This window comes from Hypoxylon trugodes (genome assembly GCF_022578975.1).
Source record: "Hypoxylon trugodes strain CBS 135444 unplaced genomic scaffold F4822scaffold_8, whole genome shotgun sequence".
Taxonomy (NCBI): Eukaryota; Fungi; Ascomycota; class Sordariomycetes; order Xylariales; family Hypoxylaceae; genus Hypoxylon; species Hypoxylon trugodes.
Window position 1 is genome coordinate 619855 of NW_026250023.1, and position 18025 is coordinate 637879.

General features: G+C 45.9%; 6 protein-coding genes across 6 annotated transcripts; 4 read left to right on the plus strand and 2 right to left on the minus strand.

Moving 5' to 3' along the window:
* Positions 1-2545: 2545 nt before the first annotated feature.
* On the minus strand, positions 2546-4299 carry F4822DRAFT_340876 (RTA1 like protein-domain-containing protein). The gene is made up of 3 exons (XM_051455801.1): positions 4074-4299; positions 3874-4020; positions 2546-3823 (listed from the first exon to the last, which is right to left on the minus strand). Exons 1-3 carry the CDS (start codon positions 4190-4192, stop codon positions 3043-3045), a joined length of 1047 nt encoding a protein of 348 aa, XP_051311079.1. The 5' UTR covers positions 4193-4299; the 3' UTR covers positions 2546-3042.
* Positions 4300-4923: 624 nt separating this feature from the next.
* F4822DRAFT_340948 (transmembrane protein UsgS) lies at positions 4924-6948 on the plus strand. The gene is made up of 4 exons (XM_051455802.1): positions 4924-5385; positions 5452-5558; positions 5625-5797; positions 5857-6948. Exons 1-4 carry the CDS (start codon positions 5262-5264, stop codon positions 6617-6619), a joined length of 1167 nt encoding a protein of 388 aa, XP_051311080.1. The 5' UTR covers positions 4924-5261; the 3' UTR covers positions 6620-6948.
* On the plus strand, positions 6949-9361 carry F4822DRAFT_340834 (formamidase). The gene is made up of 7 exons (XM_051455800.1): positions 6949-7351; positions 7423-7441; positions 7503-7560; positions 7617-8185; positions 8276-8329; positions 8392-8634; positions 8714-9361. The coding sequence occupies exons 1-7, from the start codon at positions 7277-7279 to the stop codon at positions 9043-9045; spliced, it is 1350 nt and encodes a 449-aa protein (XP_051311081.1). The 5' UTR covers positions 6949-7276; the 3' UTR covers positions 9046-9361.
* Positions 9362-10331: 970 nt separating this feature from the next.
* Positions 10332-13263, plus strand: F4822DRAFT_445270 (inheritance of peroxisomes protein 1-domain-containing protein; the record flags this gene model as incomplete). The annotated part of the gene is made up of 2 exons (XM_051463358.1): positions 10332-10617; positions 10685-13263. 2 exons carry the CDS (start codon positions 10332-10334, stop codon positions 12670-12672), a joined length of 2274 nt encoding a protein of 757 aa, XP_051311082.1. The 3' UTR covers positions 12673-13263.
* A 303-nt stretch (positions 13264-13566) lies between these two features.
* Positions 13567-14654, minus strand: F4822DRAFT_432157 (OTU-domain-containing protein; the record flags this gene model as incomplete). The annotated part of the gene is made up of 2 exons (XM_051461597.1): positions 13567-14198; positions 14264-14654. 2 exons carry the CDS (start codon positions 14652-14654, stop codon positions 13567-13569), a joined length of 1023 nt encoding a protein of 340 aa, XP_051311083.1.
* Positions 14655-15277: 623 nt separating this feature from the next.
* F4822DRAFT_412730 (putative pantothenate transporter) lies at positions 15278-17923 on the plus strand. The gene is made up of 6 exons (XM_051458975.1): positions 15278-15466; positions 15524-16250; positions 16307-16717; positions 16771-16818; positions 16879-17354; positions 17416-17923. Exons 2-6 carry the CDS (start codon positions 15982-15984, stop codon positions 17742-17744), a joined length of 1533 nt encoding a protein of 510 aa, XP_051311084.1. The 5' UTR covers positions 15278-15466; positions 15524-15981; the 3' UTR covers positions 17745-17923.
* The last annotated feature ends 102 nt before the right edge of the window (positions 17924-18025 follow it).

Consider the following 18025-nt stretch of genomic DNA (forward strand, 5'->3'; position numbering starts at 1 on the left):
TGGGAAGGATGGTGTCAGGCGAGGTTCAAGAGAAAAGACAAATCGCGGTTGATGACGCTCTCTCACTAGTTAACTAAACGACAGATTCCGTGAGAGGCTTGTCGCAGAAAGGCAAGGAGGGTCATAGAAGAAGCGAATCGTCAATGTTTAAAGATGAATACGACGGGTAGAATTAGGAGAATGGAGAAATATTAGTTCGTGAAGAGGGGCGGGATGGCAAGATGATTCGCTCATTTCATACCTTGATAGGTGAATTTGGCCCCAACAGACGATACTACGACGAAACTGACAGTGGTATCAGCGCATATCGTCTATGTATTAAGAGGGAATATACATGATATACATACACCTGCCTACATACCTACTTACTTGACGATACTAATACCCAATACTAATACTTAATATTACCACCCTGTCTGCTTGTTGTGTCCGGTACCGCTGTTTCGAGTACCATACGAACACAACATACATGGGTACAACATTTTGCGTACTGAATACGTACAGACATATTTGTACCTGAGGTAGTTGTGTGGCACGCACTGGGCGAAGCGATCCCCAGATGTGCCCCATTCCTTCATCAAAAGTAACATGCATCAGTGCGGTCCCAAGCTCTTTTCTTCTTTTTCTTTTTGTTCTTCTTTTACAGCTTCGCCTCGTCCAAACACCAAACGAAAGGGAAAACACTAAAAGATCCGCCTAGATAACCCCTGGTTTTAACCCTTGGACAGGTTCCCCTTGGTGCGGAAAACGACTATTATGTACAAGCTTGGGAGGATGACGATCCCTGGGGCTGTGTTAATTGTAACTCGTCGAACGCCGGTCCGAGGGACAGGTATATTAAGACTGGTTCATGTTTACATATAATTTGCGTATATATAAATGAAATATATAAAATGAACAATCTACTTAGGTAGCCAATATATATAAGGGCGATCCAACAAAACAGCTAAAGACATGATATGGTTGGAAATTCGTATATAATATTGAACAACCCATACTGATAGACTGATCAGACTGATGTACTTACCCTTAGCGGGGTCCCTGACCCACGAACAGGGAACAAAGCGAAAGTGAACTGGCGGACTGTTATTTTCTACAACCGAGCCACACCGCATCGGGATTTAAATGCTATCCGGGTACGACGTGATAGGATGCGGTTATGGTTATGCGGAGAGAGAGGTAGCGCATACTGGTATGATGACGTTGCTTTCGTCTCGCTTCTTACTGCTAAAACTCGTCCGAAGTCTCGAGACTATGATGGCTGTGATGAAATAGGATCTAGAACTTTTGAAATGCTTCTAATTCGAAAGCAACTTCTTCAGCTTTAGATCTGCCATCTGTCATCTGCCAAAATCGTCGATTGCAAGGATAGCCTCGTTTCAGCGCATCCGTGACCAGCATTCGACTAATGATTTATTGAATTATTTCATTGATGGAGATGGATATCGTACGAAGGAGTAATTTTATTATGGAAATAAGCATGATGGATTTAATTGTTGGTGATGATCCGTTCGAGTGCTCGTCCAACGATGTAAAAGTCAAGTGTTCAGTGTTAAGCGTTAGGTGCTAGATGTACCTAAGTAGGTACCTAGGTAATTAGGTAGTGGCTCTGTAGTGTTGGTGTTAGTGCTTAGAGACCTATATTAGATACCTATACCTAGGTACATACATGTGGGGAGAGTACAGGTAGGTTAATAGCTAATTTACGTTGAATAGTAGACTCTAAGGGTCTGCATATGTAACCTGCTTAGGTACATGCACATGTCTAGAAATAGAATATTGAAATTTTGAACCTGCACCGTCTACAGCTAAGCCCCTCCATACTATGTATGTACTACATATGTATCGGTATGTAAATTATGCATGTACAATCCTTATGAAAAGGAAAAAAGAAAATACATGTCAGCCATCCATAACCCAAACAGAATCATCATCTTGTTCTTGTTCTTCGCCATCATCAACCTTATCATCATACCTACCTAGGTATTTACTCTGAGTACATATTTCTATATTCATCACCCCAAGCTTACGTGTACACGTAGTTCGCATCGTTTACTCCCTTAAGACCATATAACCCGAGTAATCTTAAAATTCCTCCGGCCTCAGCGACACTCCCTATAGTTATATTCACTAGCTACCCAGCGTCAATTGCGCTGTCGCCGACAGTGGGGCCATTCTCTCGGAGCCTGCTCAGCGCTATCTACTACATATGTATGTATGTATGTATGTACTATCTAGTAGTCTAGGTAATAGTTTCCAACTTTGAATCGGCCTACTACTTGCAAACAAGAAGATGAAACTTCTTGCCGATTGCCTTGAATATTAGCTACTGTTAACCCCACATCGTTAATTATTAGTTCTCAGCTTGCCTACCTAGGCAGTTAGGTAGCTATCAAATACTCGATCAAGCAATTACAAGTATATTAATGCCATCATCGAAACACTTTGAGGCGCGGATTCCTCTAGCAGTTTACGTCAGTGGCGCTTTCAGCGGTGCCTCAGACGATAAGATTCCGCTCAAGGAGCTGATTCTAGACCCATCAACCTAGGCTCAGATAATAATCAGACTGTCAGATTATAGGAATTGTCATTAGTACCTACGTGTGCCTATGTGGCTTGTTTCAAAGAACTGGTTTAATTCTGACAGGATGGAACTATTCAAATGTTTCGCGCGTTTCGAATCAATTCGCCATAAATCATAGGTATCCAGGTATCTATAAAAGCCAATAATTCGGGATCCCACACCGTGCGGCTCCCTTCCCGATTCCGAGGGAGGAAAAATGAAAACTCATTTACTCCGAATCCTTACTCTATAGCCAATTTCAAACATCTATATACTAAACGCCGCATGGATCCTTCGCGCGGCGTTTATTACGTTCCCATTTATGAGGATGACGATCATAAATCTCACCACGTCGGGACCGTCTCTCCAACAACGTCACAATCATCGTTATCTCCACCATCCGTGCAATCCAGACGTGGCGCCTAAACTTGTAGCTGGGTAGGTATGCCTCGAGTCTTTGGTTTTAACTCTTGTCGTCATCAGACAGCGGTATGAGCATGTCCCGGATTCATCGGCAACATACGATCAATCTCGGCCTTCGGCTCTCCGTGGTTGTTGCTCGTCTCCCAGAATCGCGTCGCTTGATCTCTGCCCTTGATCATACCGTATATGTCGAAAGGGTCAAGGAGCGTAGCAACGATGTTTCTCTCCTCCTTGTATCCCGGCCCTGTGATTTCCGACACGCCGTCTTTGGCAAGGTAGACTTTGGTGGACTTCGGTAACCAGCGGCGGGGATGGCGGACATTCAACAGCACGCTGTTGCATAGCATGAGTGTCGCTTCGAAGACGTAAAAGAACCATTCGTAGCGAATGATAGGGCTGACGGTCTCGGGGTCGAATCCGGGCTTCAATGTGCTTAACGTGGTCGAGTCGAAAAACTCAACTGTTCGATAGATACATCTGACCATGACAATAGCACTGCTAATATAGAGAGTCATGAGCGGCTGGTTAACCTTGGGATGGTTGATGCCGTTCTTCCGGCACTTCATGTGGAAGGTTCCCGCAAGCAACACGAAGAGGGACACAACGACAAGTTGCAGTATCAAAGCAGCTTGAAGCAACTTCTGGCCCGCATGCTGCATGTCCTTTGGCAACGTCTGGTTAGATATATAAGCCGCTCCTACCCCACTGAGTGCCTCGACAACCATGGAAATGGCAGCGAAGGTTGTCAAGACTCGGCCGGGGTGGATCGGCGAATAGTAAGGAACGAAGTAAAGTATACGACCGAGTACATGGTAATTACCTAGCTCATAAAGAGGGCTAATCGTCTGGTTAATAACCACTAAAGAGTATCAGGTAGATGGACTTACGGCGCAGCGTAGACGAGACACACGGAGGCGATATAGTAGGTGAGGTTCGAATAGTCGAATGCCGCAAGCTCTCTGACAATGAAGCCGGCTACGAACAGAAGCGAGCAGAAAGCATATAGGCCGGTGAGCCTCCAACTTTTGTAATGCCTAGACGTATGGTAAGTACCGGGCTATTGAACATCGCATCGGAAAATACCTACGCTGCTTGCCAAAAATGGACCAGGCCTGTAGCAAGATAGGCGATGGCAAAGAATATCGGGGCTCCCTTATTCGGGGCGTAAAACCAATAACTATCCTTGACGAAACGACCGTCTTCCATGGTGTTTACGTGGTATTCAAGAATCCAAGATACAATAGATATGGAATGAGAAGATTGATCAATTCTTGGTTTGGCATATGGGTGTGTTTGGAACAGGATTGGATTAGGAAAGCAGAAGTTATGAAGGTAGGTAGTTGTGAATCTTGATGAATATATATATATTTACTTGAACTACCTAGGTAGATACCTCATGACATATAAGACGCCTTAGATACTCATTCTATATTCTTAATCCGCCTTCTAGTCCGCCTAAAGGTATTCCAACCAATGGTGTTGTGGCTGAGTAGCCTAGTAGCCTTATGAGGGGGCATTCGCCAATCGCATTGCACGAATAAATACGGCGTATTGTAGAAATTGCCATTTACGTAGCACGAAAAGTAGAGCTGAGCCATTGGCAATCTTATTTCTTACCTTTCCCCAGAGATCTAACAGTTTAGATTGTCCTACATTCTTTGATGACAATGTCGCTTACCCTTTTCTGTTCTAATATTCTTCAATCTCGTCAGTGCAATTCCCCTTCCGACTTATAGACATGACTTGACCGAATTAGGTAAAAATGGATGTTACATTCTGCATCATCGGTAGCTCAAGCCGACGAATTAAAACCGTTTGCGAAATACGCGAGTTCTTGTTTAGCTTGGCTGCTGGAAACGTATTGACCGTATTCCGTATTCTCTCTGTTAGTATCGCCCTCTAAAAAGATAGCGGCTGGTTTTGATCGTGGCTGAGTTTCGCCTGGTGATTAGGTAAACCATTTTCAGTCACGTTTCGTTTCTTATCGATAAAGCGTGTGTGCTGGGTACAAGTTATGTAAGTCGTCGGTGTCGTCATCAGCTTGCTCCGTTTGGCAGTAAACTTCGAAGGAGCTCAGCCTCCCTTTGTTCTTCGTTCCTGTCATCCACAACTTGGATGCCTACCTACATTAGGTATTCTATTTCTGACGTGGGGTACAAGAAAGAGAAAGAAAAAAACAAGAAATTCAATTAAGGAGCTCTTCTTCTATTCATGAAAGTACACTTCGTCTTCTTTTTTTTCTCAAGTTCCAGTTCGTATTGAATTAATTTAAGCCATGGCTGAGTACAACCCACCTCAGCTAAATGAGCTGAATACGGAACAACTGAAGAAAGCCTTCGATATATCTCATTTCGACTTGAATGCCATTTTACGTGGCGCTCAATTGACACTAGTCGGCGGTATGTCCGTAAACATTGCCATTGATATATCTTTTAGGTGGCTAACCTAGCCTTCTGCCCCTTTAGCTCATCGAGCCTTACAAAATCCTGCCGTATTCACAAATAAGCACTACAAACAAGCTGTCAGAGCCGTAGCCGCCGGTATTGCAATCCGCTTGACCATTGCTATTCCTGTAAGAGGTCCAATGCCCCTGATTCCCCGTTCAGGTCAGCTCACATGTGAACGTTCTAATCTCTAGATCATTGCTATTAAACTACTCCTTGGCTTCCTATCTATGATATTTGACCTCGATAAGGCGACGTGGGATGACACTTTGGTGAATGGACTAGATCTAATCGCCAACCATGTCCTCCAAATACCCTTGTTTCTTATGACCCTCATGAGGTACATGACGCCGGCATTGGATGATATGTATGTCACCCCTTTCCTTGTGATATTCCCCTTTACCCTCTTTAACATGCTAGTAATAGGTTTATGGATTCTTTGCGATGGGTTGATATGACTTACGTCCAAAAACATAAGAACGAGGACCCCGATTCGCTAAGGGATATGTATTATCCAAACCTCAGCAAATACAAGCAGAAGGACGGAAGTACACACTCGTCGAGTACCAGTGATAAGATCGGCATCTTCTTATATCGTTTTGCTCTCAAGGCGGCCACTTCACTAGCCATATTCGCATTGTCGTACGTCCCATACATTGGTCGCTTGGTACTTCCAGCAGTCAGTTTCTACACGTTCAACAAGGCGGTGGGTTTGGGTCCAGCAGCGCTCATATTTGGGACTGGGATATTTCTCCCCAAACGTTATCTTGTCATATTCCTCCAAACCTATTTTGCGTCGCGTAGCTTGATGCGAGCTTTACTCGAGCCGTACTTCGCACGCATTCACTTCTCTAAGGAGCAGAAACGGGATTGGTTTCGCAGTCGTGAGGGCCTTCTATTCGGATTCGGTATCGGGTTCTACATACTACTAAGAGTCCCATTACTCGGCGTGCTGATATACGGTATTGCTGAGGCGTCAACCGCGTATTTGATCACGAAGATCACGGATCCTCCTCCGTCGCCGAAGGCGCCCCGCTCCGAAACAGAAGGGTTTATGACAAACCAACTGGTTTGGAGGAATAAGCACGAATTCCTCAATCTCCCGTTGGAAAAGCTTGATTCTATCCATAGCAACCAACTATCGTCAGATAATGGACCGGCAAGTCAGAAAGGCAGAAAAAACCTGTAATGAAATAGGATAATCCGTCAAGGACAGCGAAGCCCAGATGATAAAAAAAGCATTAAATACTTAAGAGCCTAGATACTTTGTACTTGAACGTGGGGCGGGTTATAAGACAGATAAGCTAACGTACATGTACCGATGCAAAGCCCCCCTTATCCGATCATGTATTACGTTACTCGGAAAAAATCTCCCTTGATTGACAACTTTAGCGGGCTAGGGTTTCCTCTTATCAGTCGGCTGCATCTACATACATATGTATGTACTCGGCAGCTCTATGCTTGGGTAGTACGATAAGGTGAAGGCTGCGGGGGTATGGAAGTACGCTAATAATGACTAAAGTAATCTTTTATGTAGACTGTTATCTCCCTGCTGCTGTCACAGGTCATGACGCAGGCTGCTACCCGGGCGTCTGTGATATCACGATGCTTTGCGTATTATCATTGGCGCCTCTCCGCATACTGGGATGCGGGGTATATACACAGTTATCATTGTTAGTTGGAAGTATATAAAGCTTAAAGAATGAAAGAAAGCCTTGCTAAGCAGTGTACGGGTCTTATATGAATATATATGTTGGTTATTGAGTAGTCCAAAATCGGATATAATTCAGTGAAGAATTAGTTTTACGGAGAAAAGATCCCATTATAAGTCTCATAATAAGTCATCATGGGGCAAAAGGAGATTCGCGCTGCTGGCTACGTCGACTTTAACAAACCAGCCACAGAGCAGACGGGTATCCATGTAAGCCCTCTTAACAGCCAAAATAGTCAAAATAACGAAGGAGCGTTGTCGAATTAACATCTCGTACCAAGAATAGATGGCACCCCGATAGTACGTTCTCGACATAACGATACTGAAGATCCCGAAAACCAACCTACTAACGCGGTTATAGTTCCTGTCACTGATACCATCAAGGATGGAGAAACGGTTAAGATCCAATGTCTCGATTGGTAAGTTGATTTACGTTCTATGCTCAGATGAATGCGAAAGCTAATGTCATCCATAGGACGGGTGGTCAAATCGGGAACAGTGACAGTGCAGACGACATTCGTAATGTCGACCTGACTAGTGTTCATTATTTGACAGGTCCCTTCGAAATTGAGGGCGCCCAGCCAGGAGACATTCTCCTAGTAGAAATCATGGATGTCCAGCCGCTTCAGGGTCAGCCTTGGGGTTTCACCGGAGTTTTTGACAAAGCAAATGGAGGCGGTTTCCTCGATGAAATCTACCCATCTGCTGCCAAAGCTATCTGGGATTTCGAGGGCATCTTTGCTACCTCCCGTCATATTCCTCATGTCAAGTTTGCAGGGCTGATCCATCCAGGAATTTTGGGGTGTGCTCCATCGGCCGAGGTTCTAGCAACTTGGAACAAACGTGAAGCCGAGTTGATATCAGCCAATAAGCTTGAGAGACAGGTCGCACTACCGCCCGAGCAGAGAAGCGTTCACGCTGGCGCATCTGATGCCACTCTAAAAGAGAGGGTAGGCAAGGAGGGTGCTAGAACTATTCCAGGTCGCCCGGAACATGGTGGGAACTGTGATATCAAGAACTTGAGCAGAGGTTCGAAGGTGTATCGTGAGTAATATCTGCTGCCATTAGCCATTGTCTTTGACCGCCTAGATGTTTCCATCAGTATTGGCCATTACTAATTGTGTATTGCTTTAGTCCCTGTCCATGTCCCAGGTGCGAAATTCAGCGTTGGGGATCTACACTTTTCGCGTAAGTCCTAGTCCCATCTACCTTAATTCTTGGAATATACGGTGGATACTGAATTGAAACAGAGGGCGACGGCGAGATTTCGTTTTGCGGGGCAATCGAGATGGCGGGCATAATCACGATCAACTTCAAGGTCATTAAAAACGGGGTGGCGGATCTAGGCCTTAAGTCCCCCATCTATATACCCGGGCCGGTGGAACCGCAGTTTGGTCCGGGTCGATGTATCTATTTCGAGGGCTTCTCCGTCGATGAGCACGGCAAGCAACATTACATGGACGTGGCCGTTGCTTATAGACAGACTACCTTGCGTAAGTGCCAAAAGAATCATTAATAGGCCTCACGCCCATGAATGATCCTTATTTAGACCGGTTAGCTGACAGCAGATAGGCTGCATCGAGTATTTACGCCGCTTCGGATACAGCGATTACCAGATTTACCTTCTGCTATCTTCTGCGCCTATTCAGGGGCACGTGGCGGGTATCGTCGACATACCGAATGCGTGTACGACTCTTGGCTTGCCCGCCGATATTTTCGACTTTGACATCATGCCGTCTGGACCAGCCAAGAAGTTGGATATGGGTACGTGCGCCTTTGAAAGTGGTGTGACGGAGGGCAAGGTTACAGCTGGGGGTAAGAATAGCGAGCATAGTTACGGTGGGGGTCTGACTTATAAAACGTCTGTAGCTGAGAGAGTGAAGGAGGCGGTATCGGGATCTTGAGAACATGTCTAGTCTTGCTGGATATGCGACAATTCGAATATCGTGACTCAATTGGTGGTCATGAATTAGTGACTATTCCCTAGATTATTAGTATTGTGCGTTACCTAATGACTTCTGTTCGATCTCTGTCGCTTTGGCTAGGCCGAAACGTTGGTGGAGAGATAGCCATATCCAGACCAGCTTCTGGATTGCTTATACCAATCATCGAGTTGGATAATAAGAAACCCAACCCAGACTACGACAAATTAGGAGATAAGGATTGACGTATCTAGGTCAGACGCTTATGTAGGTAGAAGGGATCGTACTTAAGTCGTACCTAAATCATGCATTCCCCGCTCGGCGGGTGCAGCGTACATCCATACATGGCAGATTCCCTCCTGTTGGCTAGTCCGGATGGGGATATGGGTGCTGCAAGTTGAGACAATGCTGGGCGTTTATTGAGTGTTTGTTTTGGTGTATGCATGAGGTTCCATGCAGAAGCCCCTCATAAAAGGGAGCCGAGGTCGCTTGGAACCCTCCTTGGGAAAATAAACAGTTTGCGAATGTATCGAATAAAAGATGAGAAATGTCAAAATTGTAATGGTGAAGATTTGGCGAATAAATTCAAATCGGTGCGTAGGTATCCAGGTACGTTCGCTGTATTAAAAAGGTTTATGTCGGATGTGCATAATTCGAGACCACGTACCAGCCTCCCCGACGCGGTTTAACATAGGTGGATAGATATTGTACATATTGTACCCATAAAAACACGTACTTACCTAGAAGCCCCCCACTAAGTCCACTAAGTTGTGGAACCATAGTTGTGGCGCGTAGGATTCGGACCGCTGTGATTTGACTTTCTTCCGCGCATTTTGGTTAAACCTTCGATGTTCGTCCAAGCTTCCCGGCAAACCTTACTGCAGCTCTGACATACCTTAGTCTCTTCGCTATCTCCCCATGTCATGAACCTGTCGCGAATTGTACTTTGTATCTAACGGTCGATTCGCGTTTGTATTGCTTTTTTTTTTTTAACATCCATAATCACTTCGACGGGAGACATAGGAGATTGATCTCACTAACTTTGAACTTTATCCAATATTACTCTTCTAATTCAGTTGGAGATCTCTTTTTTTTTTTTTGTATCCTTCGTTTCACCAGCTCACCGTCTTTTCATCCTGCGACCCCGCCATATTCCGCCATGATTTAGATATCCCGTTATATTGTTTACCCTACCGGGAGTTTACTTCGTCTGCAGAATAAATAACAAGAACTCGGTTGGTTAGCTTCCAGCTAGGGATGTACAAATCATGCCGGATACCCCAAAGATTGCACCCGGCGAAGCAGACATGCCAATGCCTCGCCGGGTCAGTACCGCATCCAGTACTGGTCCACCATCAGCATCGACTTTATCTTCAGCTACATCTAAAGGCAACGAAGAACTAGTCGAAACTCTTTATAGCCATCCTTCCGTCCGAATAATCGCTTTTACTTCTACCCAACGAAACCCCTTTACTCCGCGACTCTCTTCCGTCGACGAGGATCGCCCAGGTACTTTGCCAGCTTCGTCGCAAATCGAGAGAACCCTCGCCGTCGGTACGTTCTGATATTAGCAAGAGCCGTTCAAACTCTATTATCCCCTAAACTAACTCTAAAATACTAGGCCCGTTCCGCATCTACCGCGCTCCGGGATCTGTAGCTTTTCTTAGTTGCGGCTCGGCCCTCCAGCCTATTTTACCGAAAAGCCAATGCTGGTGTATCGATGAAGACAACAGTAGATTCGTCTTACAAATACGGCGTCCACAGTATTGGAGAATCGAACTCCCAGTGTCCGAGCCCGATGATAAAGAACGCGCCCTCTTGCTAAGGGACGTCTTCGATAGAATCCTATTATTCGAAAAGACCCATTGTCCCTTTCAGAGGAGTTTCATCGTCGAATTACCCGAAGAACCAGATACGCCGATTAAGAAGAAAGCTTGGACGCCCGAAGGCAAAAACTTAATAGCAACACCCTTCTCCCCTATATCATCACCGACGCCTAAAAGTCTTTATCATCAAGATAGGCGAGGTAGCCTGTTAGGTGATGGGGCTATCCCCCAATTCGACTTTGAAGTCCACGAATGCCACCATATACAGAGAGCTTGGCACGATGAGACGCATCAGGAGGCTGGATCCGAACAACCAACGGAGTTTGAGGCGATAGATTATCACGCTCGCTATCGAAGAGCAATTGAAATGGCACAAGACTCGCCAGATATTGTCCAGTATCCGGCTGGGTTATCGAGGGTCGACAGCCGTTGGAATAATGGTCTAGCGTCATCTTCTGGTTCAAATTCCGCTGGTGGGTCGGAGTCGACATCCACTCATCGTCATAATGTCGGAGATAACTCGTTAACAATTACTGGGCATGAGCAAGGTACTATGTGTGTCATATGCGCTCAAGCGAATGCGAAGCACATGTCGGTAGAAGAAGCCAAACGTCTTCTTGGTTTGGAGAACCGTGGCGTTGACCCGACACTAGTCCAGGCAGCACGGATTGTCCTCCGAATAGGGTGGCAGACTACGAAGGAGGCGTTTCCGGATGATGTGAGCACAGGTAGTCGGGATGCTAGGAAGGAAGAAGAATATGTACACAGCGAGATTGGCGATGAGCCTCCTTTGTTCGAAGGATCTGGCCGCGTCGGTCCTATGAATCTCTCGAGGAAACGAATGACTCGGATGTTGGCTGGGCGCGCCTTTACCGCTCCTCCACACTTGACTGTAGTGAACTCACCCCCGTCAAAGTCGAAGCAATTGCCTGGTCCTACGCAATCTAACCCTCCACCCCCTTCCCAACCTCAAACATCGGGTGATAATTCCGGTGGTTCGACCGACTCGTTTCATAGTGTGCAGTCTTGGCATCCACCCATTAACCCTTTACCCCCCTCACCGCCATCATCACGCCCCGTTACGCCATCTGGGCCCCAGTTTCCTCATCCCCATGAAGCCGTCACTGTTCCTCCTCAGTCATCGCGTGAAAAAGGCAACCCGGCGTATACAACCACACCAGATACCGACAGGACATTTGGCGGTTCTGCAAGTGCTCAGGATCATACCGATGAAGCAGTTTCCCCATTATCTCGTCCTTCCGCGGGCATTTTAGAGCATAATGCGAACCCAGTTCCTGTCAATGAGTCTTCGAAGGCGTCGCAATCAACTGCTATAGAAGAGAGGGAGCGACCGCGGCCGCGACCACGACCTAATAGCTTGTCTATGAGTCGGCGAGCTCTATCTCCACTACCATCTGCCGCCAACTTCTTCTCACCACCACCTAGACAAACCCAGCAAAGCCGTATGGCCGCCGTTCGTCGCATACCAGGTGCAATCATACAAAAGACAGTGGAGGTATTCTTGAGACCACCAACTTACCTCGTAAATCTCATGCTGAGGGTTGCTGCCAGAATTGCGGCCGGTGAGTGGCGAGGCTTAATCTTCGGCTTTGGCGAAAGTGGTGAAAAGATCCCGGTCCAATGGGACTATTCAGATGGCGAATTTAGCGATTGGACCGACGATGAAGAATACACCACGGCGTTACAGAGCAACAGCAGTAGCACTAACAACATCTCGAAGACGGTTAGCCGTAGACAGCATAGGGATTGGGAGGTTGATTGAACATAACCACCACCCAAGGGGAGAATTGTAAGATATGACGGCATTGGTTTTAATGAAGCACTATGGGTTTGCATGATGTACCGCATAGCAGAGTATGGAGTTCAGGATAGGACGGAGTTAACGTTGATGTTTTACGAGATGCCTAGTGCAGATTTGGAACGGGAATACAGGACGGATGGATGGAAGTGAGAAGATATCCCCGCTCGGAAGAAGATAGCATCTGTCTTTGGGTTCTAAAAAGAATTTCATGAACTTATGATGTTCATGGCTAATGTTATTTAAACCCATAAGAAGTCGTTGGCTTTGGGCAGGGGAACCTAAAGACAGATACTACAAATTAATAAAGTAGCTGGCTTACACCCAAATATTTTGATCTTTTTTTTTTCTTTGTTTTTTTGGCCATCTAGCCATTAAGGAGGCTGCTGCCTAGTTTTCCATCCCTTCCTTGATCCTTGTAGCACGATATTGACGTCTTTGGATCAAGATTAGGCGAGTTTCTACATTGTAATACCCCTCTTTAGGTCAATATCGATGGACAATTGCGTATTCCGCGTCCCTGCGTCCTCGAGTGTAACAAAGGCCTCGTTCTACCTTTTCTTTCGAAAAAAAAAAAATAAAAATAATAATAAAATTTCATCAACACCCAAGTCGCAAAAAAACTCAAGGACCATTGAACAAAACTAACTGTGGGGGTATCGTTGATAAAAGCCGGACCACGAAATATTTTCCTATGCTACTATTTGCCACATTCCTCTTCGTCTTGACAGATGGACAATTGCCTCCCTCAACCCTCGGGTATTGACTAGAGATCGTTCGAAAATGATCTTTGGGTATACTACTTCCACGTGAAACTCTATATAAGGTCGGTGTGAACGCTCCTTAATTGTCGGTCGATCATTGATCTTTAATCTCGCTAATGTCTGTATGGCCAGTACTTAACGAATGCTCCGCGAGAGCCTTTTGGCCCTGGCCAACCCAACCGCATTGGTTGCAGGTGATGACAAAGTCGGAAGTATCGGTGTAGTAGTGGTACTCTTCCTTGAGTTTCTTGCACATCTGGATGGTGTGCTGAATGACGTGGTCGCTACCATCGACAGCCCAACGAGTGATATCGAACTCCATGGCCGCCTGGCCTTCGACGAAAATCTCGGCGATGCGGTCGTAGTGGACGTTGGAGTACACAAGGACACAGCGCATGTTGTAACCGTTATTCTCGCCGATGCGGTAGACGTGGCCGTCCTTGACATTGACGACGACGATCTCGATGGCAAACACGTCCGAGATGACGGCCAGCTCAATCTCACCGCCCCATACGTCTGGGCGCAGCATGTTGCGACAATACGCTTCGGGACTCTTGCCTAGGATCGCCGCGCTGAATTTTTCAGGGTTGTTGCGGATGTGATCTACGATAAGACGGCGCAGGGAGTCGGCGCTGTAGAACTCGTCGGGAGCAGTGCGCAAGCCGCGGAGGGCGCCGCCGACGGCTGTAAAGAGGCAACTATTGTCGTCAGGCATGACTCGGAGAACTAAGATGAAGTTTCTAAGGTCAGTCCAAAACTGTTCCTTTCGGTCGGCATGTCGCGCGGCTTACCTAGGTTTGAGCCAGTCTCAGGCATGGGAACACTGATGTTTTGATCTATGATGCTCTTGGACTTGGTCTTGCCTTGACCCTCGAATGACTGGAGACTGGGAAGCGCATCGGGTGATGTAGTAGGCTGCTGGGCTGCTTGGGGTGGCTCTGCGGCTGTGGCGGAAGCATCTTCGGCAGGCACAATGGTAAGGCTCTCTCGCTGTAAGCCTAAAGACTGTAAGGTAGTGTCACCTTGATCGGAATCCAAGGCTTTGGGCGGCCAGGAATATTTGATAGTGACGTCAGCGTAGCCAGTGGTGGACTTGAGGGTCGCGAAAAGTTGGTTTACAGTGGCATCGTCATCAAACTCCAAGGTGCCACCACCTTTGGGTGCCTTGTAGCGGATCTTCATGGCTGGATGAACGAAAGGAACAAGCTCACAATGTCAACCTTTTCGACGGGGTGAATGGAAATGAGAATGAGAATAGAAAAGGTGAGTGATGGTAGTAGCTAGATAAGAAAGACACAGGTGCTCTTCGGTGGTACGGTACAACGCGCAGCGCGCACCATGCACAGGAAATCGGGGCAAAAGAAGACAAAGGAAGGTATTAGTATCTTGAAGAATATGTACACAAATATGAATTGTATTAAACTAAATGATAGATCGGCGGCCTAATCATTCTAAAGAGGAGGCCGTTTTCTAGGTACATTGACCTGTCGACAACGCTATGTACATGTATGTTATGTATTTGTTAGGTACCTAGGTATGTATGGTCTCAGTTTGCGATTTTTAAATGAATTAAAATAAAGAACTCTTCTCTCTACCCCTCCATCTCCATCTCTCCATCGGCGATACCTACTTCAATTAGACCGACATATTCAAGAATCAGGTGATAGTTTTATCCATGTAAGTGAAAACCTCGTATATATACATTCCTTATGTGATTTTAAAGAATAATTATACCCCTATAAATGAAACTCAGGTGCACATGTGCTACCTAGGTAGGCACCTAGTACGTCATCACAAGCTTCCTTACTTCATTCACCATGGTGAAGTAGGTGTATTTCTTTAAAGAATCACTGAATTAAAATATTTAACGGGGAACAGCTGTAGTTGATTTGTGATACCTAGGTATGTGTTGTACGAGCCGATACGACTATATACACGTCGAGGTGCGCGTATGTTATATTGCCATGAGAGCTAAGTAACCACCTTGGAAATTAGTACCTATCTCTTCTATACTGATTGACAATGGGGTTAAATTCTAAGAAACGCCACAGGTTCAACGAGGACGTGTTCTCGTCACGCCATACAGGGTGTCGTTGACGTAACCAACGGAGCAGACCCAAGAGAGGGGAACCGAAAGATAATCTTCCCGAAGAAAGCTAACTATCTATTATCTATCTAGAAATAATAATGGTTTGTCTTTGTACCTAGGTAGTCAAAACTAATGGAACCCTTCCTATCTCGAAGCATGCGATATATCCGGGTCTATCCACACGTGGGCGTCGCCGTGGTTGTGTGCCACCATAGACAAGGTCAATCACGACATTGGAATAACGCCGTCGAGACTTGGTAGTTACATATACTAATGGCGAGTACGTAATTTCACATACAATACTTAACTTGACTTATATGGGCATATAAAAACATTCTACCCACTTGTCAATTTTCATGTCTAGAATGAAAAGGATATCCTCATTCTTGCAGAGGGACAGTTCCAAACCTGAGCATCATAATGTCGACAAGTGAGCAAAACCCGAAAACCACGGCACGTTCCGTACTTCATGAAATACCAGGCCGGCATGGAGCGAATATTAGAATTGCTTCGCGTATTGCGAACTTTTGGATTCGGCTTATGACTTCTGTCGGGTGGTACCCTAAGAGTATGCCAGAGGAAGAGAAACGGCTGATCTTGAAACTTGACCTCAGCATTTTGATATTTGGTTGTCTATCTTTCTTTACCAAATATCTCGATCAACAGTCTATCACCAATGCATATGTCAGGTACGTGTTCGACTGATCTGCCTGTGCCGCTGGATCGCTAATATTAGAGCTATCAGTGGCATGAAAGAGGAGCTGGGTATGTACGGTGACCAATTAAATTATATCACGGCCACCTTCTGGGCATCATATTGTACCTTCATGATCCCGGCCTGCTATTTTCTAACACACTATCCCGCCAATCGAGTTCTGCCAGCTCTAGAAATAGGATGGGGGTTGTCTACCTTTGGCCTTGCCTGGGCTAAGAATGTTGAAACGTTATATGCCATGCGCTTCTTCACCGGTATTTTTGAATGCTGTTCATTCACCGGAACTATATACATCATCGGTTCTTGGTACAAGCCAGGAGAGATCGGGCGTCGTGTTGCTCTATTTTTTATCGCGAGTCCTTTGGGGACTATGTTTTCTGGCTATCTGCAAGCAGCTGCTTATACAAACCTGAACCAAGTTCACGGCTTAGCAGGCTGGAGGTATGCCTTTCATGATGATATCGCCCATATCAATTTGCTAACCGTCGCGATAGGTGGCTCTTCATTGTCGATGCAATAATTACACTTGCAATAGCAGCATTGTAAGTGACATCCGTACTAGTGGTTTCGCACTTTGCTGACAATTCACCCTCTTCCTCTAGCGGCTTCTTTGTATTCCCCGATGTGCCAACTAGGAAGAAGCCACGGTTTATCACAAAGGAAGAGCTTGCTCTTGCTCGTAAGCGCATCGAAGGACTAGTGGCACCTCCGCAATTGAAACTATCTCGTGACATATTCAAACGGGTATTTTCTCGGTGGCATTGGTACCTTTTCGTACTCCAGTGGTCATTGATGGATCAAAACTTCCTACCTGGCGCCCAGCCATTCTCGTTATATCTGAAGGCAAAAAGTAACATATACTCGGTTGTCCAGATAAACACAATACCTACTATCGTCACGGCAGTGAGCATTGTCGTGGCTTTGTTCTGTGGTGTATTTGCAGATAGGACAGGTCGGTTCTGGCTTCCCGCCATAGCCGTCACTTTCCCTGTTCTCGCGGGTATGATACTGCTTGTTGCTTGGGAGGTTGGCGAGAGTGGTCGGCTAGCCGGGTTCATCCTCACTGGTTTTGAGGCAGGTTAGTCAATAGCTCCGCGACTACGACGCCCTAAAAAAAAAAAATGCTAACAAGTTTGTAGCTTGCTCACCCCTCACAATGGGCTGGGCATCTGTGGTTATGGCTGGGGATGCGGAAGAACGTGCGGTAGTGACGGCTAGCATGAATGCTATCGGTCAAGCCATCACAGCGGGAACGCAAGTTGTCCAGTATCCGGCCAGCCGCGCACCCAACTTCCGCGGTGGATTCATTAGTGTCCTCGTCACGACAGTAGGACAATTCGGTACCATCCTTGCTATTTTATTCTTGAGTCACAGAGATCGTAAAAGCCAACAGACAGCGCTGTCATCCGAGCCGGAAGAGGGGTCTGAGAACGTTGGACTAGGAAAAACAGTGGAAGCCGTTCCTTAAAATGGGTTCCCAATGAAGCTGAATACTGATCGATCTCTTGATGCGATATTATAATAGTTAAAAGACTCTGATAATATATTCAATAATATAATATGCGAGTCCAGTTTATGCGACATTCCATGAATATATCGTCTTCTATAGATTGTGAAGAAGGAACCTAGGAAGTCCTTGTCCAAGACTCGAAGTAAAGCTTTTGAATTGTACTGTATGTAATTAATTCGCTGGACAATATACATGTACTTGCATTTGATTGGGGAAACAGGAGGGGGGACGTGCATATT

Coding starts and splice junctions, on each gene's coding strand:
- F4822DRAFT_340876 (XM_051455801.1), bottom strand. CDS start 4,192: ATGGAAGACGGTCGTTTCGTCAAGGATAGTTATTGGTTTTACGCCCCG. Junction 4,021..4,073: donor GTCCATTTTTGGCAAGCAGC/GTAGGTATTTTC, acceptor CCATACGTCTAG/GCATTACAAAAGTTGGAGGC. Junction 3,824..3,873: donor TGTCTCGTCTACGCTGCGCC/GTAAGTCCATCT, acceptor CCAGACGATTAG/CCCTCTTTATGAGCTAGGTA.
- F4822DRAFT_340834 (XM_051455800.1), top strand. CDS start 7,277: ATGGGGCAAAAGGAGATTCGCGCTGCTGGCTACGTCGACTTTAACAAA. Junction 8,186..8,275: donor CAGAGGTTCGAAGGTGTATC/GTGAGTAATATC, acceptor GTATTGCTTTAG/TCCCTGTCCATGTCCCAGGT. Junction 8,635..8,713: donor TTATAGACAGACTACCTTGC/GTAAGTGCCAAA, acceptor GACAGCAGATAG/GCTGCATCGAGTATTTACGC.
- F4822DRAFT_340948 (XM_051455802.1), top strand. CDS start 5,262: ATGGCTGAGTACAACCCACCTCAGCTAAATGAGCTGAATACGGAACAA. Junction 5,386..5,451: donor TCAATTGACACTAGTCGGCG/GTATGTCCGTAA, acceptor CTGCCCCTTTAG/CTCATCGAGCCTTACAAAAT. Junction 5,798..5,856: donor ACGCCGGCATTGGATGATAT/GTATGTCACCCC, acceptor TGCTAGTAATAG/GTTTATGGATTCTTTGCGAT.
- F4822DRAFT_412730 (XM_051458975.1), top strand. CDS start 15,982: ATGTCGACAAGTGAGCAAAACCCGAAAACCACGGCACGTTCCGTACTT. Junction 16,251..16,306: donor ATCACCAATGCATATGTCAG/GTACGTGTTCGA, acceptor TAGAGCTATCAG/TGGCATGAAAGAGGAGCTGG. Junction 16,819..16,878: donor ACACTTGCAATAGCAGCATT/GTAAGTGACATC, acceptor CTCTTCCTCTAG/CGGCTTCTTTGTATTCCCCG.